This window comes from Manacus vitellinus, unplaced genomic scaffold (genome assembly GCF_001715985.3).
Source record: "Manacus vitellinus isolate BGI_N305 unplaced genomic scaffold, ASM171598v3 scaffold_53_pilon, whole genome shotgun sequence".
NCBI classification, from domain to species: domain Eukaryota; kingdom Metazoa; phylum Chordata; class Aves; order Passeriformes; family Pipridae; genus Manacus; species Manacus vitellinus.
In genome coordinates this window covers 3,044,991-3,072,678 of record NW_021940637.1, presented here as the reverse complement: position 1 = coordinate 3,072,678, position 27,688 = coordinate 3,044,991, and the positions used below count along the sequence as shown (strand labels likewise).

General features: G+C 45.6%; 1 protein-coding gene across 1 annotated transcript in view; it reads right to left on the bottom strand.

Annotated features, from left to right (window-relative positions):
- Positions 1–27,688, bottom strand: part of RORA (RAR related orphan receptor A) — a 217,402-nt gene that overhangs the window by 25,253 nt on the left and 164,461 nt on the right. Inside the window, exon 3 of the mRNA XM_029963145.1 lies at positions 4,972–5,057. Within this exon, the coding sequence (XP_029819005.1) occupies positions 4,972–5,057 (86 nt within the window). The remainder of the gene's footprint in view (positions 1–4,971; positions 5,058–27,688) is intronic.

The following is a 27,688-nucleotide window of genomic DNA, read 5'->3' as shown; positions in this document are numbered from 1 at the left end:
CCGGGAGCAGAGCAGAGCAGAGCAGAGCAGATCACAGGCCCCGGCTCCAGCTCTGCCTTTCAGACTCCTATTTATACACAACACAACCTATGGGTTTTCACGGGCTGCCAAGAAATCAGGTTTGGGGGAAAAAAGAGGGCGCAGGAACTTTTCATCTGCAAGTCAGCTTGAATAACAACTTGTTAAAAAGGACCTTTGAAATGTAAATAGCAGTTTTTGCGAAGTCTATTAATAGTTTCAGTCCCTTCAGTGCCGGGTTTGTGTCTGGGCTGCTCCTCACCCAGCCGAGCCTGCCGTGTCCCAGCCCAGCTCCCCTCCACCGGCTCAGCCTGCAACGCTGAGCTCATGTTTGGTCTTTTGACAAATTTTCATTTAATGAATTGATTCCTACAGTTCATTAACATACCCACTTCCACTTCTGTATACACATATGTCTTAATTAGCTGCTCATTGGCTGTTTAATTACAAGAAAACAGCTGACAGCTGCCTTGCTGCATCCTAATGGCAGAGGGTTTGGAATGACTGTGTGTGAGCCTGTGACAACAAAGGCTTATTCATAATCCCATGATTTATGGCTAATACTTAAAGACTTCCACGTATCATTAAGTTTTGCAATATTCTGAGCAATTAACAATTAGTTGGGGGGGAGTCATCCTTTTACTGTTTTCCAAAGCAAACCACCACAAATTTTCTTCAAAGGAACATCAGAAAAATACACTGTAATAGGCCAACATTCAAATGGGATTTTTAACCCTTTTACGAAAATGAGCAAATATTTTACTTGTAAAGGGAGGAGAGCACTGTGACAATATTGTCTAATAAACTACGTTAATAAAATATTTGATAACAAAGGTATAGTGCCACTGAAAACAGAGCAAAAATGTTCAGTTTTACACAGGTAATAAAGACAGGAGTGAGGCGAGAAGGGCAGGGACAGCACACCAGGTCTTGTTTCCTGAAGTAACAAACCCAGATGTTCTTTGCAGGTACAATGAAGAAGATCATCTTGGGTCTTAAAAGACACAAGAGACAAAAGCCAGCACTGATAAACCTTTGAGAGCACGAGAAGTGCCCAGGAGTGCCCTGCATGGTGGTTTTGCAAGACCAGCTGTGCAGTCAGGTAAAGAGAGGGATCCCAGCATGCATTCGTGGGGCAGGTGGGCATGAACCAACACTGCTGACTGCAAAGGCAAGGCACTGCACCTGGAAATCCAGTTAAATTACACAGGTCATTCACAAAAGGTTCATTTCCAACTAAATTCCTTGCTATGTCCCTTGAAACATTCAGGTATTTTCTGACAGCGTGGAACTGGATTCCACTTTCAGCTCTGAGAAGAGAGTAGGGATGTGTACAAACCACTCTCCCAGCACAGTCCCTCCTACAGAATAAAGGTTGGTAATGGGTTCCCACAGCTCATGGCTGAGGAGGTGCTCCATACAGATGCCAGCTTTTTCAGTAGTGCTCCTACAACACAGTATTCCCAGTCTGACACAGGAGAACAGACTTCTATTTCTGAGTTGTGGCACAGTCTTTGTGTCATTCCTCATCCATGCTTCTGAGTAAAATCTTTATATGATTAATCTCATCTTCCTTTTTCCCCCCATCAAATGTTGTATACTGGATATCAGCAATGGTCAGAGAGAAAAAGAACCCTCTCTTTTAAAATTTATTTTATCTATAATAAGCCACAGGAGCCCTTCTAGATAAAGTGTAAAACACAGCCTGGCTAAAAAAAATAATTTTTCACTTATGGGGAGGAGAGGTGTTATTTTTTTTTTTAAAGGCATATTCAAACAGCTAAATAGGCTGATGGGTTGGGAGCACTCAATGGTGCTTGTGCAAAACACTGCCACTAACTTCATAAAAACAGTCAGCAACATCACAGCAAGGTAGGAAATGAAAACTTCTCGAAAAACACTAATGGGTTTCATTACAAATCTTCAATTCTACTTATGTGAAATGCAATATAACAAAAAAAACGGTCAGGCAACTTTCAACTCTGTGAAATGCAAGGGTTGCCAACCTGCAGAAGAGCAACGGGATCAGCAACAGGCAATTTGACCTGAGCTGGTCTGTGATTCCACACATACAGATTAGAACTGCAAAGTATGTCTTCACAACTAAAACCTCACTTTAAGTTTTAAATAAATTCTATTTCTGGTGGTTATTAGTATTTGCACAGTAACATTTCAGTTAATGTTACTACTGAGTAACACTGAAGTTCACACTAAACTGGAGTGAAAACCAGCAGGAGCTGAAAAGGCCCCACTTTGCTGCTGCTGCTGCTGCCTGTAGGTCACCCCTGCCAGGCTGGGGCTGAGAGGGCAGCAGCACATCTGCTCCCTCCTGCCAGCTCAGGCCCTGCTCCCTCCTGCCAGCCAACCCAGGGGTGGGTCTGGGGCACTGGGCAGGACCCCCCTGGCTGCCCTGGGACTGTGGGTGCAGGATGTGCTCCAGAGCCAGAGCACAGCACTGGGACTGGGTCTTCACAGCCAAGTCCTTGTTCCAGAGGAAGGTTCAGCAGAACATGAACAGCAATGAAACGTGCTCCAACCTGCAGCAGTCGCAGCCACAGAAAAGCTGGGAAAAAAACCCATTCCAACACACACCTGGCTCCCCTGGCAGAAGCCAAGCTATGCCAACCTTTTCACCAGCCAAAATAGTTCTGCTGGGTGAGACTTTGTTGACATTACTGTGGAAAGGTGTAGCACAAACAGAATCCATCAGCCACAGCGGGGCCTTTTAGTGCCGTTTAGGTCACGATCATTTCAACTCTTGCTGTGACTTGTGTCCACCAGCACTGCCCTGTCTGTCACTACCTGCAGGTCATCTGGGCTCTGGCACTAAGACAACTGAGCTGCAGAGTTCTTTCTCTCCTGAAAGGAAAAGAACTCAGTTAACTAAGTTGATATTCATTGGCTTTTAAATTCTGCCTGAAATTGTATGGCCACCAAACTTTATTGTGCTCTTCCAAGAGAGGGAGAAAATGCCAAACTCATGGGCCACTGTTTTCCTTAGCACACTCTGCCTTGAGGTCCAGATGTGTTTCAGTGTGCTGAGCACACCTGCCTGCTTGCCTTGCCCTCTGCCCTTCCCACCAGCTGACCATGCCAGTGGGATCCTCAGTCCTGCAATTTATCCAGCATTCAAAGGCAAATCCTTTGTTCTAACAGGTAAGGAGCTGCACACATTCCTCACTATCAGCAGGCATCTGTTGTTCTGACTGCTGCACAAAGGACCTTTCTCCTAATAACTCACATTTGCATTTATTCCCGGGAAAGCAGTCCCTCCAAGGGAGCAGTGCTCCATGGACAGCCCTGTCTCCCACCTGCAGTGCCCAGGGCCTGCCAGCTCCTCCTCCCCAAGGTGAGTGTGAGCACAGGGGCTGCTCCCCCCCTTTCCTGCTGCTTCTGGAGGGGGCTTTGCTCACTCAGCCCTCAGGGGAAGGCCAGGCTGAAGAGCTGCATGAGGACCACACAGAGGATAACAGGGCTGGCAGCTTTCCTTTCCCTTCCTTTCCATTCCTGTCCTTCAGCAGCCACTCCTGCTCCACCACAGCCGTGTGGAGAAGGCCCAAGAGCACCACACCAACCTCTGTCTGTGTGCCAGGATGTTTGCCAGGGATCTCCAGACAGCCTCTCACGTATCCAGGTCCCAGACCACCTAAGGATTAAAGAGGTCTTGGACCTTGAACACAACTGGATCTCCTTTGACAAGACAGTCCCACAGCAGAACTCTCCTGCAAACATCTGCCACTTCCCTCAGCTGGCATCTGATAAAGGCTGCTCAGCCACATAAACCTGCAAAAAGTCATCACTTTGTTATCAATACATTTTCAGTGCATTTCTTGCATTTTCCATAGCAACAGCAGTCAGAAAGGGCAGAAGGTGCTCTTCCCACATCATTCTAAGATTCTTAAATTTATTCTTTTTCCTTCCTTCTTACCGATACTTCCGTGAGACTCAGAGAATGTGCTACTGAAAACACAAAAACCTTTGGAAAACCACAGAAGAAATCTTTATAATGTGGATGCAGAGAAGAAGGGCTTGTGGTTATCAAACATGTCAGGAGAGCAGACTAAAAACTGTCATGAATTCTTCATCCCTGAAGTGTAGATTAACAGGAGAAAACCTACCAGCAGGGGACTGCAACATGTACACACACGAAGAGAGCAACAAGCTGGAGCTTGGCTGTGCACACTGTGTCACCCCAAGCCAGGGCTGGCATCCTGCACTGGTGAGCAAAAGGACTGACCACTTCACTCCACTCTCACCTGGCATTGCCCAGTTTAATTCCTGCTTGTGAACAAAATAGAAATGCTGCTGGTGTAACCCTTGTTCACTAGAGTTACCAAGGTACAGCTCCAGGGCAAAATCCAGAGCCCAAACCTCAGGCAGCAGTGGTTGTATTGCAGGGAACAGGCACTGCTTCCTGCAGGACCTGAGCCTGCTGAACAGCAGGGGCATGGAAACACCACCTCCTGCCAAACAGAATGGATTTGTAACTGCAGCTGAGTACAAACCAAAACAGAGGGGCAGAGAGCTCTCACCTATTTCAGCACAGCTTCATACAGTTTACAAAGCAAAAGCAGAGAGGGAGAGGCAAGAAAGCCCAACGCCCCCTCGGCTGAGCCCACTGAGCTGACTCCTGCTGCTCTGCCTGAAGCAGATCATCCTCCTGTCCCTGTTCTGCTGACTCAGAGAAAGGCAGTTTACAGCACACACAGCACAACTGTGAGTCTGAGGATTGTCCTGAAATCTGTGGCAGTGCAGGTGTGTGTGTCACAGAAATGTACTATTTAAAACCCAAATAAAACCAGTGCTTCAGAATCCCCAACAGTTTTATATTCTTTGAAATGGAATCCACTGATCCTACTTAGGCCCAATGCTTGCTCTTTAAAAAAAGGAAGGAAAATAATCACTATCAAAAGGCTAAGTGCTGTTTTCAGACTTAATATTTTAGAAGCTTACCTTGCAGCCTTCACATGTAATGACACCATAATGGATTCCTGATGATTTGTCTCCACAGATCTTGCATGGAATAATTTCAATTTGAGCTGCAACAGAAGCACGCAACCAGTTAATTACATTTTCTTTTAAACACCTTATAAAAGCATTCCCTGATCAGCATTTGTACAGTGAAAACTAATAACCTGCTAAACATTATACTGCATTAACTATTCATTGCTGAACTGCAAGGATCCCCTAGAGCTTTGGACTAAATTATGGCTGCTCGTTATATAATAGCTTTTGGGTTATTAAAATGGGTCATTTGAGAAGGTGTTTAAGAACCCACAAGAAGGCTGGAATCAGCATTTCAAAGCCAAAAAGAGTAGGAGAGTTCACATTTTGGCCAAAGAGCTAAGATGACACTAGAAAGGTTTCTTCCAATCGCATTCATGTGAGATCATAGCAGGCAATTTTAAAGTTTGCCCTGCCCGATATCAAATGCACCACTTTTCCCAGAGGGGCCACTCAGCTCCCATGGCCAGTCCTAAAGTGGGGGAACAAGGTGAAGAGCAACTGCATTTTGCATGAAAAATCCATAACTTTGTATCTGAGCAGAAAGGGAACCATCAGCACGTATCTGTGTGTGCTCTCCCACAGAACAAGCGAGGCAGGAGCACACACAGCAGCACTGAGTCCCTCCACTGCAGCCAGAGCAGTCGGCCCAGCCTGGAAATGCTGGGCAGTTGGAAGGTGTGGAAGCCCTCATTTTCTGTATTGAAATCCATCCATATAAACACACCTACTGAACTCAACTCGCTGTGTGATTATCTCTAAATCAAGCACCTTCCCATCTGAGCATCAGGATTAAGAGGGGACTCCTCTATGCCCAGGAACTCTTTTGGAGTCCCTGGCTGCAGTATTTTACTGGCAAGTCTGTTTGGACAGGGTTAAGGCACTGCTTCACCCTATGGAATAGCAGCAGCCTGCATCTCCCATGTGCCTGGCTGTGCTCCCAAACACCCCCTGCTCCAGGCAGAGACTGGAGAGCCCAGGACAGCCCCCTGTGCCCAGGACAGCCCCCTGTGCCCAGTGGGGTCGGGATGAGGCTGCAGCAGTGCCCTGGTCTGAGCAGGACAAACACCCCTCGTGCTGTGTCTGGAGCTGTGACACGTTAGCAAGTGCTGTTCATCTCCTGAGGAACTGAAATCCAGTCACCAGCTGCCTGCCTGTTCAAGAGAGCTGCTATTTCATCCAGTTTAGCTATCCAGGCTATGACAACACATAAAATCCCATCTAATGCTACTGTCTTACAGTGCAGCAGCTTAACTTCAGTTGTACTCAACGCTGTTTTCAAAAATTCATGTCTGCTCTTAAAAACACTGCATTTTACATGCTATTAAATCCCTAACTGGCTGCTTAATATTAAATAAGAATCATCTTGCAGTGCTCCTGTGTGCTCCAGTTCACTGCAGCTCAGGATCTGGCCCAAACCATAAGATAACTATAAAGCAGGAGAGCAGAAGACTTGTACCACAGCACTGACTGTGCTGAAATATTCCTTCAAAACATTCTCCAGGTGACACCAAGTGCAATGATGGGGGCAGCTGAGTAGCACCCAAATGGGACTTATTTGCTCCCAGGAATCCAAGAGCAGCTGAAATGTCTGCTGGGGAAAGCAGTGCCCAACAGCCATGGACTACACTGCAGTTCACTGCAGCTTTCAGGATATTTTCATACAGCAGGACACCACTTGCATCTCCTTCCATTGTAAGGACCTTTGTATTCCTGACCTTTGATCCCCCACCGTCCTTGCAGTGACAAAACCACAGGCTGAAATCAAAAGGTCTGTTTAGGACACTTAAGGAAGGAAACACTTCTTCCCCCAAAATGGTTTTTAGTTCACTTTGCTCTCAGCAAACACATTAAAAACAATGGAGCAGGAAATGAACTAATAAAAGGGGAAAATAACGTGTGTGCTGTTTCATTAATGTGTTACATAAATTATTACTGGGGCATCATATGTTTATGAACAAAGCTTGGAGCAGAAAGGGCAGCACAACCCCCCCTCACATCCACAGACTGAAGAACAGGCTGAAACCCACAGAAACTCAGGATTTGTACAATGTGCAGTTCAAATTCAGAGAGCAATCCTGTGGGCAAATTCCAGAATAGCTCTACCAAATCCCAGTGGTGCCTTTCCAACACAGGATTATTTCTCTGCTGTGCTGCAGTGAATCAGCAGCCTTGTGCAGCTCCTTGGACAGGGCACTGACAAGGCTTATCTCCACAGCTCCATGGCAATGTATTTTTTACATTTCCCATTTATATACATAATTACTGCCTTATTTTGAAGAGGTATGATATAATTGGATCTGGTTTATCTACAATCTCCAGCACGTTAGTTAAATCACCCATGAAGCCTGTCTATGCAATCCCTATTTCTTAAGCAACAGGACATTTGCAGAGGGTTTCTGAAGGAATGTAACATGCCTTCAAAGTGATGGCCTAAAGCTAGGTTAGTAATAGTCTAAAAGGTGCCATAATTAGTCCCAAATGCATTTTCCAGGGTGCTTTACTGGCAGAAGAGAATCTCCACAGATTCACAGGCTCCAGCTGTGCCAGCATTTACCCACCATCGTTTGTATGAGCAACGGCACCAAATCAGGTACTCAAATTTACATCTTCAAGGTACTGCCTTTCAATCAGGCACAGAGCATTTAAAACTCCAAGTTCCTGTTTCACTCAGAGACACAGGCCAGTGGCTGGATCTCGGCAGCAGAACTCACTCGGGACTGCCACAACCAATTGTAGCAGAAATGACTGCACAGAGAGATCAGATCAATTACTGCTCCACGTGGGGCCTGTGCAAATGCACTCATTGAAATGGAACCCCTGTCACGTTCATACACTTTCCACAGAGCATGAAAGGACTTAAAGATACTTTAAACTCACTAAATGCAAATTGCCTGCGCCAAGATTATGCATTTTTTCTTACAAGGGTGAAAATATTTTCCCCACTTTTAACTTTGACATGCAAATATGTACTTGCTAAAACCTTGTTCTTATGCAAACAAGGCAGGTGGGAAATATTTTTACATGTCAAGAATATGTTCCGACTTGGTTTCTCACATTCCCAGAGTTACTTAAAGCTTCCTACTGTGCTCAAATTAATTGTACCTGTTCTGTGCTTACATTTATTTATATGGTATATTTTTCAAGATTACATAAAATACTCTAATTCATGTTTTAGACTAGAATTAGCCTAAATTACAGTTTACAATTTCTGTCTCCTGGGGTGGTGCTCAGGCTGATTCTGGTTCATGCATGAGCAAATTATTTCTTAAATATGAATTGCAGAAAAAAATAAACTCTTGTGGTTGCTTAGAAACCACCACAGATACCCAGGTGACAGATGTAGTTTGTATTCCCAGATTAAAGGCCTAAGACTCTTTCACACCCTGAAATAACAGTGCTCCAGAATACTACCAAGGATGTCCTGTGCCAAAGGCAGCAACGAGGAGGAATAAAAGCCCAACCAAACCACCAAGAGCAACAAATGCGAGCTCAGGCTCCAAGAGCCACTGCAGGCACAGAACAAGCTGCTACAGAAACAGGTCCTGAGAGAAAGAAGGGACCATTCAAGGGCTGGAGGCAGCAATCCCTACAGACTGATGTCACAGCAGCTCATCTCCACAGGAGAGGGCCTCTGACAGCCACCACCACCTCTCAGTCTATGGGCCTTCACCTGGAGCTGTGCCATCACCAGACTTCCCTTCGGCAATGTCAGATGATCCTCATTTGACAGCAGGAGAAAGGAGTGTGGACTCTCATCTGCTCAAAATCAGACAGAACAGGAACTTGAGCCCAAGTATCACAGGGAAAAGACCCCTCTTTTTACCCCCTGAACCTTTCCTCTTCCTCCATGCACTGCCTGCACATGGCAGCTGCCTGAAGCAGCTCTGGTACGCTGCAATAACACACTGCCTCCACCTCACTCCTAGGGAATGTGCCTACCACACAACCAGAGACAGCACGAAATGACATCTTTTCCTGGCACCTGAAACACAAGATTATGCCTTATTCCCTCCTGTTCCCCAAACCTGGAACAGTTTCACTGGGTTTGCCTGCCTTTTTGGAGCTTCCTCCTCCAACCAAACTCTCTAGACAGCCTCTCCCTTTTTGTTAATTCCTGCACCATGAAACGTTGCTTTATTCCTTGTCCAGTTTGAGCAGGAGAGAAGGAAGAAAATCCAATTCTGTGTTTGTGAGGGAATGCTCTGCACGAGCTCATCATAATCTTGAATTTCTTCCCTTCTGACTTGTTGGGCAGACTCAATTCAGGGCTGTGCAGCCAAGTAAAGCACAGGGCATCCTTTTCCCCAGTTCTGTCATTTAAACAGAAACACACTGAGCCTCAACACAGCAAAGTGTATTACCAGTCCACCCTGAAGAACACATTTTTCAGAAGAAAAAATTATTTTCCAAAGACAGAAGTTTCTTCCTCCCCATTGAGGTGTCTGAATGAAATGTTTGTTCCTAGTGAATTAATTGTCTTGGGGTAGAGAAAGGATTTTTCTGTTCCTCCTCCTGCTTTCACACTGTTATTTTAAAATGGTACATGCACACAAATAACACTTTTTTTCCCAATTCACAACAGGTATGAAACCTCAGATTTGGTATCCTGGGAAGGGCTCTTCTGTGGAAGCAAATATTGGTTCCCATTCCTGCCTTTTAGGTGAGATTCACCTCGCTGACCTGAGCTATCTTGAAAGTTGGGTACCTGATTGAAGCTAATTGTCTTGTCTGCTTCTACAGTGCTGAGGAAGGGAGGAAGAAAGAAAGAGAAAAGGAAAGGAAGGGAGAAAGAGAAAGCAGAAGGAAAAAGGGCATGATTCATCTTATTCAAGACAAGCAAAATGAACCCCTGAGTGGAGATGCCTCCTCTTCACTCAACAGTGAAGGAATTTAATGATACCTTAATTACAAGCCTAACTATTAGAAGGTGAAAGTTGGGTGAATCTGACTGTCTCTTACTAATTCTGAACTTAAAAATTAGCATTTTCTGGCAAGGCAAACCTGTGTGGGAAGTGCTCCCTTCCCCCCCAGTCCAAGGGGTCCCAACTGCCTGTGTGCTCTGGCACCACTGAGCCATGAGAACTTCTGAGATGTTCTCTGGCACAGCTCCCAGGGTAGAGAAATTCCAGGCACACACCTTCCTTTTTCACTCAGCAAAGATGGACTTAAGCACATCCTGGTTAGTCTGCCAGACTGGTCTCTATTCCTTAAAACCTCTGTGGGCACTGCACATCCTTCTGGGATCCAGGGCTTTCCGGGGAAAGCATCCTAAGCCAACCCCAAGTGCTGGCTGAGCTGAGGACTTGCCTGGAGGCTGGATGTGGGGTACACACAACAGCCAGGGTGGTAGCTGGGACCTCCTGGCTCTCGGGGCACTGCTCAAGAAGTCACCCCTTCCCTGACTGCAGCAAAGGTTTCAGTTCCTTCCCCGGACGTGGCTCACCTGTCCCCACCTCACTGTCCTGCTGCTCAGCCAGAAGGGCTCACAGACAAACATGATACACAGACAAATTGGGCCAACCTGCTTCTAAAGGGCTGCAGTTTGTGCCAGACATCCCTGCTAGTGCTGTTTGTAAGTATATTGATTAAATTAGGAGGCATGCATATTCAGTGACACAGTCATACATATTCATTGACTCAAACAAGGGTACCGCATGTAATGTGGTATTTAAAGCAACATGATATCTGATCACAAACTGAATTAACAAGGAATGATTTTACTATATAATATTCTAATCTTCCTGCATTTTCAGCTTCATTACCTAAATAATTTGCTCTGTCATGTACCCTCGGTAATTTGAGCTGGCTGCAAACCCCCCGCCTGCCAACACCTGCCGCTCCCAGCGCTGCAGTTCCAGCGCTGCAGTTCCGCGGAGCCCGGCGCTGGTGGCAGCACAGCTCTGCCACCCAGCACTGCACCCAGGGACCCATCCCCTCACAGACCCCAAACACTCAGTGCTGCTGAGCACAGCTCTGCCACCCAGCACTGCACCCAGGGACCTGTCCCCTCCCAGACCCCAAACACCGAGTGCTGCTGAGCACAGCTCTGCCACCCAGCACTGCACCCACACCCATCCCCTCCCAGACCCCAAACACCGAGTGCTGCTGAGCACAGAGCTGCCTGGGACACAGCTGAGGCGGTTTTACACCCCCCGGTCAGCGCTCCCAGCAGAGCTGTGCAATGTTCCTGCCCATCCGAGCAGAGCTGTGCAATGTTCCTGCCCATCCCTGGTGAAGGGGTGTTTATCCCACACACGGCCCCCACCAGAACGGCACTCTGGCCACGAGCAGGAGCCTGCAGGGATACACCTGGCAACAAGGAGATCCAGAGAACTACCAAAGCCCAGTATCCCGGAGGTTTGTGTCTCACAGCTGGACCTTCTCAGGTCCAGTAAGGCTGAAATTCCAGCAGAAGCCTTCCCAGCACACAGGATATTCCTTGTGTCTTCCTCTCCATCACAGATCCTCCTCTAGCTGAGCTCAGCTGTGCAGGGGCCCTCAGGGGGTATCAGATGGGGAACTTTCTGGGTATGTTTTTCCATTTTCACATCTTTGGAACTGCCGATGCTCCCAAATTTGGCCAAAATACTCTGGAAATCAGGAGGATTGGGGTGATGGGCAGAAGACCAGACAAACACAAACAACCTCTCCAAGCCTTGTTTCCTTAGGAAATCACACTGGTAATAAAATAAAATAAATACTGGGGTTATACTGGTACAAATCCTTTGAAGTCTGTGGGTGTGATGGGTGGAGTAGAAACGAACATGGCCACCAAAGTATTAATTAAAAGTAAAGTATGAGCAACACCTCAAACGCACGGGGCAGAAATGCTGCAATGCCAGGACAAGCTCTGTGGGCCTGGGCACAGCTGGATCCCTGACACTGCCCTCCCAACCCCGCAAACATTCCCCTCCAAAGGGTGTCCCAGGAGATCCTGACAAACAGCACAGCACCCCCAGAGCCTGCTGGGGCTGCAGGGCTGACTTTTAGCAATCAAACTCAATTCTTTCAACCTGTCACTGACTTGGGCACGTTGAAGGTGCAGGAAGAGCTCCCGTGCTCCTGCCAAAATCACTTCAGGGCTATTGTTCAGGGCTACTGTTTTGCTTTAAGTCAAGAAATTTTACTGGCACAAATTTTAACTTAAAGAACCAAAGCTTTGCTATCGCATCAAGGACTGTCTTCAACAAAGAATACCTGAATACCTAATGAGAGAAGGCAAGATGGAAAAGGGTTTGGGTCCTCTAACAGGCAAAACTGTTTTAGTGAAGCTGTTGTGTGAGGTCTCTATGTTTTTAATGTCATATTCAAATAGAAAATTGCTGAAAAACTTGAATGTCATAATATCGTAATATTCTTAATTTTCATGAAGAAAAATTAAACCCAAGTCCCAACACCAACAATGTAGGACTTGTGCAAGTGTTTACGAACACAAACAAGCTATAAATTGATTTAGGAGTTTTAGAGGAACTCAGAGAGGATGTTTACTCCCTCTCATTCACGTGTACAACACTGAGTGATTTTAATTTCCTTCTGTATAACAGTCTTCTCTCTCTCTCCACTATCTTTGCTTTACCCACCCAGAAACATTCTCATTCTGCTGCATCCAGATGTGTTCTCTTGTCCAGGACCACAGAGGAGAATCAACCCCTTGTTACATCCAGGGCACACAATTGACATCCTCCCACTTTGGGAAATCCAGGGAGTTCCAAAAACTCCAGCTTTGTTACTGCTTTCATGAGCTTAAATCAAATAATGAAGATGGCTGAAAATACGGACACTGTAACAACTTCTTTTGAGGAGGAGTTAAAACCCAGAAAAACCCAACTCTGAATACAAATGTGTCTTTTTATAGCGGAGGAGATCCCCTCACTGCCACAGCACACAGAACAGCCCAGTAACCAAGCACCGAGGCAAGGAACAAGAACTGGGAAAGAGGGAAGGGAGAAGTGTTTCTATGCAATGTCCTGTGCATTTCAAAACCAAGGCATCTGAAGACTAGTTTGATAATTTCCACGTGGTCAGAAGAGATTTCCAAATTTCATAAGACACCTTTTTTTTTTTCTGTAACATTTTGACTTCTCACTTTCTTGGTGGCTCAGGTGCTTTATGAATAAACATTCAACGATTTCATCCCCCTTTTCTTCCTCTGGCTGAAAATTAACGAACACAGCTTGGAGTATGATTAATTTGACTGGGCTAAATGGAATTCTTGTTAGATAAAGCAATTCAGAAAAAGTTTTTCACAAGAAAAGAAAACTCACTGCCACTGCAATCATGTAATTCTCTAATGAAATATAATACAGTTTTAATCAAGGCCCTGAACTGCATGTCAAGAAATGGATACTATAAATACTATAATCCTCCCCAGTGCTGATATGCTGTGAGAATGGGGATGGTAGCTGGTGTCTCATTTTCTCTATCTATATAAGCAGGATAATCATTCTTTATTTCTACCTCTATCTACAGCTACCTCAGATGACTGGTGCTTACTGCCAAATCTTGGGTTTTGGTCTTATGGCCCAAGGAACTGTGAGCAGACCTCCAGAGCACCCAACCTGCAGCGTTCTGGACTGAAGAGATGGAAGCTGCCACAGAACTGCTCAACAGCCCTGCTTCTTGTCTGACTTTGTTACTTCCCTTTTTCACTTTTAAAAACCAAGCTTACAGGAAAAACGACCAGCAGAATGGAGCTGGTGGGCCAAGATGTGTGAGCACCTTGAGGCAGTGCAAGTGCCCTTGTACATTCAATCACACTGAGGTTCTCGTAGTCTTTGCAACTTATTTTTCTCTTACATTGGGAAAAGTAAATCTACACCAATTTCTCCTTCCTGAAGCTGGTCTTTCATTCTGTACTAGTAGTGGAGAAGGAAAAAAAATGAAATCTGCAGGAGAACACAGTTCATTTATTTGCTGGAGTAAGCTGGGCAATACTAAATGCATTCTCCCCCTTTCCTCCAGAAAGAAACCTGTACTGAAAAGTTTAAATGTCTTTATACTTCTGTCCCACTTCCTAAATCTCTGGAAGAAACTAATATAGAATTGGTTATAATAAATAAAGTCTTGTAGAAATGTAGCATTTTGGAGTCAAAATCTAAATTACCTCTGACATTTGCTTCACAGACTAACGCACAGAGCCCCCATTTGATATGAAGTTTGCTACTCTCAGGTGTTGGACAGGGTCTTCTGAAGACTGGCATTTGTAGACTCCAACACTGCCCTCCCACCTTCTTTTCCCTAGTTAATTGTACTGGCTTAGGGTAACATCTCACATTTCTGTTTATTTGCTTGCAGTAGGAAAACAAAGAAGATCTTATCAACCACTTGTCAATTTTATGCACCACTTCAGCAAGTCAGCCACAGCTACCACAGCTCAACAGCCTTCACTGAAGTATTTTTCATAGGCTGCAAACAATCTGAAATTATCAACACTCTGAAGGCAATCATTTTAGTCCCTATTCCAATGTACCCACAGGTACTAGTCATAAAACAACCCCAAAACAAACAACAAAACCCACCCAAACACACAGACCTGGGAAAACCAATCACTTGCAACATAGTGTCAAAGTTATTAACAATTTAACTTCATTCATTAGCAGGTGACAGGGCCCAGTGCCAAAGGGACAGGAGGTCAGTGAGCAGACTGTGGGTCACACACAACCTCATTCCTCCTGCTCATGGCACGTTCCAGCCCAGCATTCCCATGCCTCACACAGCCCTGAAGGTGGTCTCTGCTCAGAGCTCCTCACCACCACACCTTCCACCACAATGCACACCTTTCCCTGGCCCTTTCCACTCAACCAAGCTCCACTTTGAGAGAGACTTTCCCCAGAGGGAGCGAGTCAGTCTGGAGAAAGGAACATGGAATGAACTCAGAAGAGGTAACCAAGTAGGGGAACCCAGTAAGGCCTCTTAAACCAAGTGTTTGTCACAATTCAGCTTCTCCTGCCGTTTTTGCCATGCTGCCCACATTTTATAAAGGGTTTGCCCTCGGCAGAGATCGCAGGATGTCTTGCTGTGCATTGAGAAATGAGGTTCTGCACAATTAAGTTAGAGCCAGGCTGGTGCAGAAGCCATGTCCTTCCAAGAGAGTTGCACTTCAATGAAAAACCACTCAAAACCTGAATTTACTTCTAGAAGAAAAAGTTGCAGGGAAAAAAAAAAACACAACAAAAAAGTGTTTCACCCAGACTTTCATCCATCATTCTGAAGTGACTACATCTGCATTTTTAAGATATTTTCTTTTTGGCTGTACATGAATTTGATGTCATTAAAAAGGCTTCCTTTGATGCTGTATGCCAAGTAGAATCATTAGCTTCTCACAAAGGTACACTCTAAATAGTCTAGTTTAAATTTTCATTTTCAGATGATTCATCTAAGAGATGAACAATAACAACCAAAACCAACTTGAGAACTCTAAACAGTAAAAAGCCTTTTAGCTGCACTCACTCATTTATTAACTCCCTCCAACACCTCCTGCCTGGATTCACATGGCAGCCAATACTGAGCATGAATTCTGCAACTCCCTTTGTGATTTATGGCCATTACAAGCAAATCACCACCAGGCTCCCTCACACACAAGGTTCTTCTGAGTCTGTATTCTGAATCTTTCTGGCTGACACAGGGTCACTTGGTTTTAATCCACGGATGCTTTCCACTGCCACTATTTCTAGCATGTGTGTTGTTTTCTCCCAGCTCCTCTTCAGGAGTCCTCAGCAGAGGTCATGAGAGGATTAATGAAGCCCAGGGACACCAGGGGAAGCCACATCCTCAGCCAATGCAGCCTCATCTATTCCCCTGGGGCTTGGAAGGGGAGCATAAAACACATTAACCATAACTAGGGTTCCTCCATTTCAATGAAAATAGCACTACAGCCCAAACCCCAAGAAATTATTTACAGCTGATAAATGTTTCCTGATATATATTAAGGCACTCGCAAGTACAGACATCAGCAAAAGCTTACAGCGGTTTTTTATGACGCAGGCCCAAATCTCTGCTGAACAAATATCTGTGTTTTCCTCCCCAGGAAAGACACCTCATTTAGCCCCTGCCCCACCTCAGAGGGAACAGTATTAGTGTACATGTGGGATCAAAAGGAAGGTTACATTGCTTCTGCAACAACTGCCTGGACAGGTCACAGAACTCCTTGGTAGCCTTTGTGGTACTTTCTTGACTTGCACAAAGGTACACGATGGTCCTTCAGCTCTGTGAAGTGGCCCAGGGTCACCTGGCTGGCCAGGGACGATGGAGAAGCCACAGGAGGGCAGCTCTGCCTGTCTGCAGCCCGGCATGCACTGCTCCCTCTGATGTTCCCTGGAAAAGGGTACAGGAGGAAAACACTATGACCTGGCCCCAAAAACTGCACCAGGAGGGAGAATGTGCAGGATGGTATCAGAGGAGATGGAAGTTTTATGGGTTCTGGCTTACAGCAAAATAAATGCACCATCAGTTCTATCAAACAGCCTCAAAAACACTCCTGTCACAGAGAAAGCTTTTTTCCCTAACATGTTCTTCAAACCATACATTACAGTGATGTCCCCCCCAACCACGCTCACGCTATTTCCCTGGACTTGGCTCTGCTTTTGTGCTTCTTTATACCCTCATGATGTCTATATACACCACACTCTGTTTGAAAATCTTCTTCATTTCATGACAAGGATCATGAAAAAAAAAAAATGAGTTGCCCACAAAAACGTTTTAGAGAATTACAAGCTTGTGAAAAGAAAAGGTCTAGCAAAATCTCTTCCTTTGCCACAATCAGATTAGGTGCTACGACCTTCATTAAAACCCCTTCTGTCTACTCATTTCACAGCATTTAATTTCCTGCCTCTTGGTGATTAAACCAACTGAAAGGTAGTAGATAAAGCAAGTTTGCTCGCTGTTTCAAACGGATATATTAATGCTTTACGCTTAAAAAGCTTTCAGAGTGTCTTCAGAGGCTGATTAACAAACATTGTACATAAACCCGTGTCTGAGGTCAGACTGTGGCAGCAGATATGTGACTGAGACTCACTACAACAGCTCGATTGCAGCGCCGTACCACAGGATACCTCCACTGCATACATTAAGGAAGCTTAAAGTTAAGCTTCACATATTTAAACACTAACAAAGTCTACTTAATGGCAGTCTTCAAAATGACAGTGGCCTCCTAATCTGCTGCAGATAAAGAAGTGCCAAGATTAATGATTACGTAAGTGCATCACAGAGCCCAGAAACAATAATCAGCTCTTCTGTTGTTATTTGTGTACAAAGGCTATTAGAGTCATCTGACATTCCAAAATCCAATTTAAAGTTGTTAAACCCCTTTCACGTACTTATTTGAGGTTGGAAAACCGAGAGGTTCAAAAAGGGAAAGGAAGGGTTTGATTTCCTAATTCTTTTTCCCTTACTGATTTTGCTCTAAGCCAAATCTCTCTTTAAGAATTGCAAAAAAATAAGCTTTTAAACAATGCCTGGAGTAACCAATATTGCTGTTGAAGGAATAATACCAATAAAACCTTAACATGCTTAGATAGCAAAATTTAAAATAATGACTACAAGCTAACCAAGTAACTATTCTACAGAAAAAGACCCCATTGAATCGAGGGTGTCGCTGACGTTGTCAGTGCAACTCCGACAATCTTCAGCAAATCAGGGTGAGAAGCTGAAGGTGCTCAGGCACCAAACACCCATCCCGGGCTATTAATGGACTTGGTGAGAATGAGAACTCCCTCTCCGGGTTACCAGAGGCACAGGAGAGCAGCGTGCTGCAAACCAGGCAGGGACAGGGATGGCTGCAGGCTCTCTGAACACCACCACACAGGCAACTGTTTTCCCACAAAATCCTTTAAAATTCAAAACCACCTTCTTTGTTGCTGACGGAGGAGTGAAAAGCGAGAACAAAGTGGGTCTCCTCCTGGTTCCTCTGTTCGCCGTTCTCTCCGGGCCCAGAGGAAGGCAGGGGCAGGCAGGGCAGGGGCAGGGCAGGGGCAGGGCAGGGGGCAGGGGGGGCATGGCGGCCGTGCCTGCGCTGAGGGGCCGGGGGAGCAGCGGGGGAGCAGCGGGACGGGCCCGCTGTCATCGCTGCCTCCCGGGGAGCCATCCATCCATCCATCCATCCATCCATCCATCCATCCATCACAGCCCCGCTGGTCGCACAAATCGCTGCAGCCCCGAACGCCTCGTTCTCCACTGGCCTCAGAACTCCCCGGCAGGGCAGCCGAGCAGGCCCCGCTCTCAGACAGGGCGGCGGGCAGGGGGACAGAGCCCGGACAGAGCCGGGGACAGAGCCCGGACAGAGCCGGGGACAGAGCCCGGACAGAGCCCGGACAGAGCCGGGGACAGAGCCCGGACAGAGCCGGGGACAGAGCCCGGACAGAGCCGGGGACAGAGCCCGGACAGAGCCCGGACAGAGCCGGGGACAGAGCCCGGACAGAGCCGGGGACAGACCCCGGACAGAGCCCGGACAGAGCCGGGGACAGAGAGCCGGGGACAGACCCCGGACAGAGCCCGGACAGAGCCGGGGACAGAGCGCCGGGACAAGCCGCGGGACAGAGCCCGACAGAGCCGGGACAGGAGCCTCGGACAGAGAACGGCCCAGAAAACCCGGACAGACCCGGACAGAGCGTGGACAGAGCCGGGGACAGAGCCCGGATCAGAGCCCGGACAGAGCCTGGGGACAGAGCCCCGGACAGAGGCCCGGCAGAGCCGGGGACAGAGCCCGGAACATGAGCCGGACAGAAAGCCGGGGGACAGAGCCCTTTGACAGAGCCGGGGACAGAGCCGGACAGAGCCCGGACAGAGCCGGGACAGAGCCCGGACAGAGCCGGGGACCAGACCCCGGGACAGAGCCCGGGACAGAAGCCGGGACAGACCCCGGAGCAGAGCCCGGACAGAGCCGGGACAGAGCCCGGACAGAGCCCGGACAGAGCCGGGCCCAGCCGCCGCAGTGCCGTGTGCCCGGCTCGGCTGAGGGGGAGCTGCTGCAGCCGCTGCCGTCCGGACAGGGCCGGGCCGGGCTGTGGGCTCTGCAGAGCACAGGTCCGCTCCCTCGGCCGGACCCAGCTCACGGGGAGATCACGAGCAAGAGAAGGGAAGGTGCCGGCCCTCACAACCCGGCTGGTGGGCGGCAGAGCCGAGAGAAGCTTTTCCTTCCCTGTTGTTGACAGCGGGACTAAACCAGCCCGAGTTCCTTGTGCAGCACAAACGAACCATTACAGTGTGCAGAAGCTTTTTCTTTAGGCTGCGAAGTGCTTCCCTAGTGTTCCCCAAGGTAAAGTCAATTAAGTGATAACTACATCTGTGCAGAAAGAATTCAAAATGCTAATACCCCCACCCAGATAAGTCTTCAACCCTGCCTGCTTATTTATCTCCAGCTCTTAGAAATTATTGCCATGAATGCTCCAGTGCCTTCCCCCATTATCTTTGCAATCCTGCTTCTTCCTCACAAAAAGGCAAAAAGCACAGCACATAAGCACTGTACCACTTCAACCACGCTGGGGAGGAAAACGATACAGGCAAAGAGGTATCAGCTCATCTACTGCAGAGAAGCTACTAGCAGGTTTTGCTGCTCTCCAAGTTCGTTCATCCAGCCTACAGAGGTAAGAAAATCTGCTATGCCATCAGAGGCTCACATACTCTAGAAATAACAGCAGTTTGCATCATGAATTATCTAACATGATTCACCACTCGGGGAAAAGAAAATATATCGTGTTTGGTGGTGTGCCATTTGGCCACCAGACTCTAGAATTTTAATGTTTGTTATCTTTGCAATGGAGATAATGCAACGCTGGGCTCGGGCATCTGCTCTAAGATGGATTCCTCACCTCAACAGGAGCCGACCCGTGTTATGCAAGGCTCTGGCCACAGGTGCTGAATGTGTCCCCATGCTTTTGAAGTGAAAAAACCCCATGTAGAACCCAAAAAACCCAGTACTGAAAACAAAATAACTCGATGATGTGCTGACTTACCATCCACACCTATATGAATGCCTCAGTACTTTATTACTTCTGTTTATAAAAAAATAAGAAAATTGCAAAATGGCCATTAAAAACTCCCTCTAACAGAAAACACTGACACCTTTTTCAAACAAGTCTGACAGTTCCATAAGGAGAACACAGCCCTGTGACCCACAGAACCGGGTAGAATACAAGCACTGGGTAGAATACAAGTATGACCAGGAGATTACACAGTAAGATTATTCATTCAACTATTGCTAAAGGTATCTAACAGATTAAAAGGGAAACCCCAACTTGCTTCACATGGTTGATATTCGGTTCTAAAGGCCAAATCAACCAAAAAGCTGCCTAGTAGTGAATGTACTTGATTTGTGTTTCCTCAAGTAAAGGAGGCTTGATAAAAATTAGAAGAAAATAATAGAAACAGTACATGTATTACTGCAATCATTTAATCTAAAACCAATCCAAACTGGTTCACAAGATGAGCTTCATCACTTTGTCAGGACAAGAAAATCACCTTGTAACCAGAGCTGAATGAAGCCTACAATAATTTACTGAGTGATGAACATAATCTCTCAACCCTTTAAAGACAGTCCTTACCCATCATTTTTGCTGATCTCTTCCAATGCTGTGTTCTGTACACACCAGAAAACAGACAGGAACAAACACCAGGAAACTCCAAAGTTTTAACACTGTACTATTTTAAAAGGCTCACACACAGTTTCTATACCGTCCTTGATAAAGCCCCAAAACATTTAACCAGAACTCCCCTACTCCTACACTCTGGAGAACACTTGCAGCATAACTTGATTATCCAAAGCTCCCAGGGGACAAATGGAAGCAGAGATACATGGGGAACAGCCAGAGGTCTTCTGAGAATAATGGAAGTGAAAGGAGAGGAAACAAACTCCACAAAGGACTGTTGGCTCAGCTCAGCCCTGAAGTTTCCCTATTCCTGAATGGAGCATTCATTAAGTAAAATAAGCTTCTTTAAGCAGGCTTTCCAAACGATTGTAAAAACCATCTGACAAAGTGAAGAATTATTGTTCGGTTTGGTACTTGACTCTCCCGAGAGAGAGGCAGCTGTTGTTCCTACTGTAGTAATTTATTAGCCAGCGGTACCGCTGTACCAACGCTCCTGGTAGGGTCTCAGTGGTTAACAAGCAGCCAAATTCTTTCCAAACTCGTGTTTCCCCAAGTATTATTTGGAAAACACTGCTAGAAGAAGTTCCAAACTGAGCGAGAAACACCAACAGATTTATCACAAGCCTTAACACGGGGCAGAACATCTACACAGAATAAATCTGTTCGGGGACTTGCGGGTGCTTTACACCGAAAGTACAAGTTTTTACTTATATTATTGCAGCACAAGTTAATGCCAATTAAGTAGGAGAGTCACTTTGGATTTAGCACAGAACCTGGCCCAGGGCACTGGCACACAGAACAGAAATAAATACTAATCGAGCTTGCTCACACTGAGAGGATTAGATAACTACAGACGTAGGAAATTAAAACCACAACAAGATGACCCCACGCTCATGATTTCCCTGTTGGAGCAGATCAGTCAATATGAATAATCGACAATGTAAATTGAAATCCTCAGATAAAAATAATGGTTTTACCGCTTTATTTCTCTTCACTTGCACAGAAATTGAGTTGACTATCTCTGACAATGCCATGGTTTAATATTCTAAACACACTATCTTCTTTAACAATGCCTGGAATAGGAACAAGCTGCTGAGCCAGATCCTCAAGGGGTGAAAATCAACACTGCTACACTGACTTCAGTGGAAGCACATTGATCTTCACCAGCTAAAGCTTTGGGCCCTAGTGGGCAATTAGGTTTCTATTATATGCTAATTTAAATAATGCACCACAGAACATTTGCTGTACAATAAAGCAAGTCTACATTCTTCTGTGGAAAAGGACAAGCATTTGCTGTGGCATGATGAGAGTTATGGATTCTGGTTTCAAAGAGCAGGATGGAGTTTCGGTATAAACTACTCCTCATAATAACATTTTTAAACCTGCAATTACTCATACTATACTACTTTGGGAAGCCTATAATTATTTGGTAGGTTCTTACCAACGTCTAGTCTAGATCATAATTGCTAACACTGCCTCCTTCAAAGGAACTAGTGACTCTGTTAAAATCTGGTTTTTGTTAGGTTCCTACTACACAAAGTGGCTGTGCTCTAATGTTATGATCTGTATTCAGCTGAGGAGGAAAACCAAGCTGATTTATGTCATAATCTTGAGCCTTTGAGCAAGGCCTGAACAAAAAAAAAATGAATACAACAATCCCACACGCTTCTTTTGAGGCTTCTGAGGTGGCTGGGTTGGAACAGGGACCGTGGCTGCGGCTGACACAGGCCAGAGTTTTTTGGCCACACAAGTTTATGACACTGAGGACCATCTGTAACACTCTCTCACTCTCACAGGCAGGCCTCACACTCCAGCCACAAGACAAACAAGCAGAAAAGCTGGGTTCAGCAACAATGACACCAAAAAAGATTTTCAGGGGTCACAGGGCAGTTCAAGCTATCATCCTCATGTTAAAAATGTTAACAGCAGTCATTAAAAGATGTTTTGCTCTCTTCTGTAGCATTTTTTAGGTATGAGATCTTCTTTCAGTCTCCTTTTAAATGTCATTGGCACCCTTCTTCCTGCCTTAGTCATCAACAACCAAGTTATTAGCGTGCCAAGGTCCTGCATAAATTTTTGTGGACTTCTGAGGTAGTTGGGATGAGGGCATCATTCCACACTTACAGGTTCTCCTATGCTGCAGCCCTTCAAGTGAAGTGAAGGACTGGGTACATACTCTGCTCTGAAAGCTGACAGTTCACCCCAGAACAGCAGCTTGGGAGCCCTCTGAACACCTCCTTAGAGAGAGGGGTCAGCACAGCAGGGTTCTCCCCATGTGTCTGACTTGCACATGGAAAGTCATGGCAGAAACCTCCTGGAGATGATACTCCACCTAAAGACTAAAAAAACATGCACACAATTCCAACTGGTCTTTTCCAGGGAACCACTCAAGGCAGAAAGGCAGAGTAATGTGTGCTCACATAGGCCAGCAAGGTGAGATGTGGCACTGAGCTCCTCACAGCACTTTATTCCCTTTACAAACATACCTATCCTGGCAACCATGCTCCTCTCTGGCTGCATTTGTAACTGCTCAGAAATACTTTCATTTCAAACAGAAAAAGATGATATAGAGTCAAGCATTTTTAATGGTATCAACCACACAAGAAGAATGTGCCATGCAGGGAAGATCTAAAACATCCCCTCAGTAAGAACTGATCCAAAGCCTCCCCTGAGCTCCTCAGCCACCACAACCCTGTACTTTGGGTGGGCTCTGCAGACACGGGGAAAACTCCAAAGAAAGAAGAAACTAGAACTTATTTTGGTTAAGGTCCTGATGAACTAACTCCACAAGCATTTCAGCCAGCACAAACCCCCAGTCACTGAACAGAGGTGGCCTCCCCTCCTCCCCCAGTGCCTGCACAGCTCTCACTGCAAGGGCCCAATGAGGAGTAACTGGGGTTGAAACTGTTCTTGGGGGGATTAACTTTAACCTGAATTGGTTTCCTGACTTAACTCCCCATGTGACTGCGGAGATGCTGCTGGTGCTCACACAAGGGAGGGGTGCATTTGTTTGGCAATGCCAGCTTAGGGGAGACTAAAATACACAGAGCTCAACTCTCGGGCTGCTGGATTGGTATGAGGAGATCTGGGGTAGCAGGCAGAAGGACAAGGAACACAGGGTCAGTTTTCCAAGAAACAGAATAGTCTGTGAATAAGTCATTGGTTTCTACAGCCAGTATTGCTGTGAAACTTGAAGCAAGTCACTTATTTGATGTGTCAATTCCTCAGCTGTGAAATGAGGACAACGCTTCCTTACATCACCAAAGTGTCGTAAGTTGAAAATTAATGACTGAGGCACTTGGACACTGGTGCTGAGGGCCAAGTCAGTGTGCAGCTACCAGAGCTGAGTGATTAGTGACAGGGAGGGACTAAAGAATCAACATATTATTTTTGGTGGACTATTTCCTTAGAGGATAAAGCAGAGTAACTGCTACTTACTTGATTGCAAGGAATTGAAAGAGCTCTCTGTAGCTCCCTCGTGGGTGGACACCTAAACAATTAAATAGCCATGACCTAATTTTAGCCAGAAACCTTATGTCACAAGGAATTTACAGGGAGGCGTCTTCTGTATGTGCGTAAGTAATTGCACTGTGGAAGGATAGTTGACCAATGTGTTAATGTAGTTGTACAACATTTAGGGACAGACTGTATCCCACTCTCCTTCCGTATCCCACTCTCCTTCCTCATATTCCCAATTCCAAAATTTCTGACCATAAAACTGCATGATAAAAATATCATAGGACCAGGACTGAAAGAAATTCTGTGAACATGCTGCTCCCAGCATCGGCATGATGGAATCAGTTCAAGGAAAATTTACATAAAAAGAAGTGTAAGGCTGGTAGGAGAGGTTATAATCCAATCTCACCTCCTGTGTGACAGAGACGATGGGAGATCACCAGTGGGTTTTGCATGATGCCTATACACACCAGTGATACAGAAGGCACTTCTTTTGAAGTGCCATTATTATGCACATACAGCCATCAAGTGATAGAAAACACATCCCAGTTCTAAAAGAAGTTGTTCCAACAGCTTGTTTTCCTCACAGTTACAACCTGTCCTTTCCTTCTAGCCTGAACTTTCCTGCCTTCCTTCAGAAGCATATGGGAAACATTTCTTCCTCTCAGGCTAACTCAGGATTGGTACCACGGGATTGGAAAGCTGGGACTCGAAGTCCCTGTGCTGTGACAAGCACGGCGTGTGAGCCAGGGCAAGTCACAGAACTAGCACAGTTACAGCATGTCCAGCTTCTGTGAGATGTGTCGGGCTCACTGCAAACACCAGGAGCTAAAGGATTAAATAACCTCATGGAGCTGGGCACATGCCTTTCCGTAATTCAGTTCTTACCTGCAGAACACCAGGATTAGAGGCTTCCTATCTGTGAGGATCTATTAAATACCATATTGTGCTTGGATACATGAATAGGAACAGAAGCCACGTAAATACTTCAAGCGGTAAATAGTGTTTCAAGTCTTACTGAGCTTATTATGTCTCAAGAGCTCATTATGTCCTCACTAGATTAGAGAGCACATATTCAAAAAACAAACACAAACCTAAGGAAAGCAAGAATCCCCAAAGAAAGCTTTCAAGTTGAAATACCAACCTCAGGATTTTTGCTCCTGCCTTATGATTTTGAGACATTGGGCTGACAATCTAAAAATCCCCAGAAAGAGTTAACACTGACATTCTGTTTCCTCGGTCCTCTTGGCCAGGGCATCAGCCCTAAATAATAATTATTATGAAGATGTATCAGTGGGTTAAAAAAAAAAGTGTCAATATCAAGTGAAAATCCTGAACTATCTGGCTCAGCACTGAAGAGCACTGACATGTCTGCAGCCAGCCTGGCAGTTTGCACTCAAACCGCTGGGAATTTTTGTTGGCTCAGTACAGAGTGGGACTGAGTGCACCCTCAGCAAGTTTGCCAACAACACCAAGCTGAGCTGTGCAGCCCAGCTCTGGGGCCTCCTGTATAAGAAGGACGTGGAGCTGCTGGAGCGAGTCCAGAGGAGGCCCCGGAGATGCTCCAAGGGCTGGAGCCCCTCTGCTCTGGAGCCAGGCTGGGAGAGCTGCAGGGGTTCCCCTGGAGAAGAGAAGGCTCCAAGGAGACCTTAGAGCCCCTTCCAGGGCTTAAAGGGGCTCCAAGAGAGCTGAAGAGGGACCTGGGACAAGGATAAGGGGGAATGCCTTCAAACTGAAAGAGGGCAGGTTTAGACCATACAGCAGGAAGAAATCCTTCCCTGTGAGGGTGGGGAGGCTCTGACACAGGTTGGCCAGAGAAGCTGTGGCTGCCCCATCCCTGGAAGTGTCCAAGGTCAAGTTGGATGGGGCTTGGAGCAACCTGGGCTAGTGGAAGGTGTCCCTGCCCATGGCAGGGGGGTCAGAAAAACATGATTTTAACATCCCTTCCAACCCAAACCGTTCTGTGGTTCTACGAATGCACAGAATTATGGACCTTCCAAAGCACATCCTTCTAACTTCATGGGCAGAGAGTTCAGCACCCTGCAAATCGTACCCAAGACTCAAATCTTCAGTGTTGCATCTGCTTTTGTTCAACTCCTTATTTTCTGAGTTTGTGTGGTTAGGCACTGAAACGTGAATCTGTTGATTCCTGGCTACAACACAGGCTTCTTGTGTGGCCCAAGCCACGTCCCTCAAGCTATACTTCAGTCCCCTCCTTGGCAAACAGGTAAAACATCCCTCAGTGATGTTTTATGCATAAATTAACTCATGGAAGCCGGTTTTTCAAAGAGTTCACTAATTAACATTATAGACAACCTGCAGATAAAGAGATTGTCAGAGCTCTGTCTGGCAGCTCTGGCCCAGGGAAAGAGTGCATTCCAGAAGTGATGATAGAATCTCCATACAATTCCAGAAAGCCAAGTTTACTGAATTCCACAAGGTTATTTTTTAGGAATGTTTACTTCTTAGCAACATAGCATAAGGATTTCATACAATGTAGGGCATCTCCTACATTTATTTTTACTTGGAATGAAATGGCACCATCAGTTTTCAGCACAATTTATATGTGCTATCTTAACAAGATTTCCCTGGAGAAATCCTGAAACACTTAGTAGATCTAGAACAAAGACTTTAATGGTGGAGACCCTGTTTTTCACAAATATACATTTACAAGTTGCTGGAGAATGCAAAGAGAGTTCTACAAAAGGCATGTTGATTATCCTACATTTTCAGATGTAAGCTCAACAGGGTAGATAATGTATTTTTCCAGTGTTTATACAGTGCCTGGTATCTTACTTGTGCTTAGAATAAAGTCCACAGATAACTTCATTTTCTAGGATTCATAAACCAGTATGATATCTAAGTACAAAACTCGGGTATAAAACAAATTAAATAAAACACAAATTTTATCCTAGGATGACCAGAAATAGAATAGCAAGAGGACCAAACATTACTTGTTCTGCCTACACTGACTAAAGAGGGTAAACTGGGAAGAGACTAAACCACAAATTTTAGCTGTTTCTTTGCCTTCCTTCAAGTAGTACAGGATATAACCTGACAGTTCTGCAGTCTTCACCATCACATGATTTACTTAACCTAAAAGTTGAAAACCTTTTAAGCTCATCTCATTTTAAAATACACATAAATTGAAATAGTCAATATTGAAAGACAAACAAGAGGAAGTTTTTACTAAGTCTGCAATTAGATATTTCAAGAGCCACTGAAAAACGGCTCCTGAAAATAGGAGCTGAAATGTGCTTTCAAACAACAGCTGAACTTCTGTCACAAGTTATTGCCGAGCCTACATACCAAATACTTGGAGTTTTCTTTGAAACTTAAGAGCTTACTGATTACAGGAACTAAATAATAATTACTGCCTTTGATTTTAAGACCATAATCCAGGACTGGAAAATGGATTTGTCACTGTTGCTGCGCACCAGCGAATTCACTTGCTTTGTTTCCAATGTAACAACACGACCATCTCACTGTAAGGCAAAGATCTGAGCTAACACAGCCAACAAACTGTAATTTTTTTGTTTCTCAGTCAAAACTCAGGTGAACTTCATCTTTGTTTGTCTTTTGTTTGCATACAGGTGGTGTAACTAATCCATGAAAAGCTGTTGCAA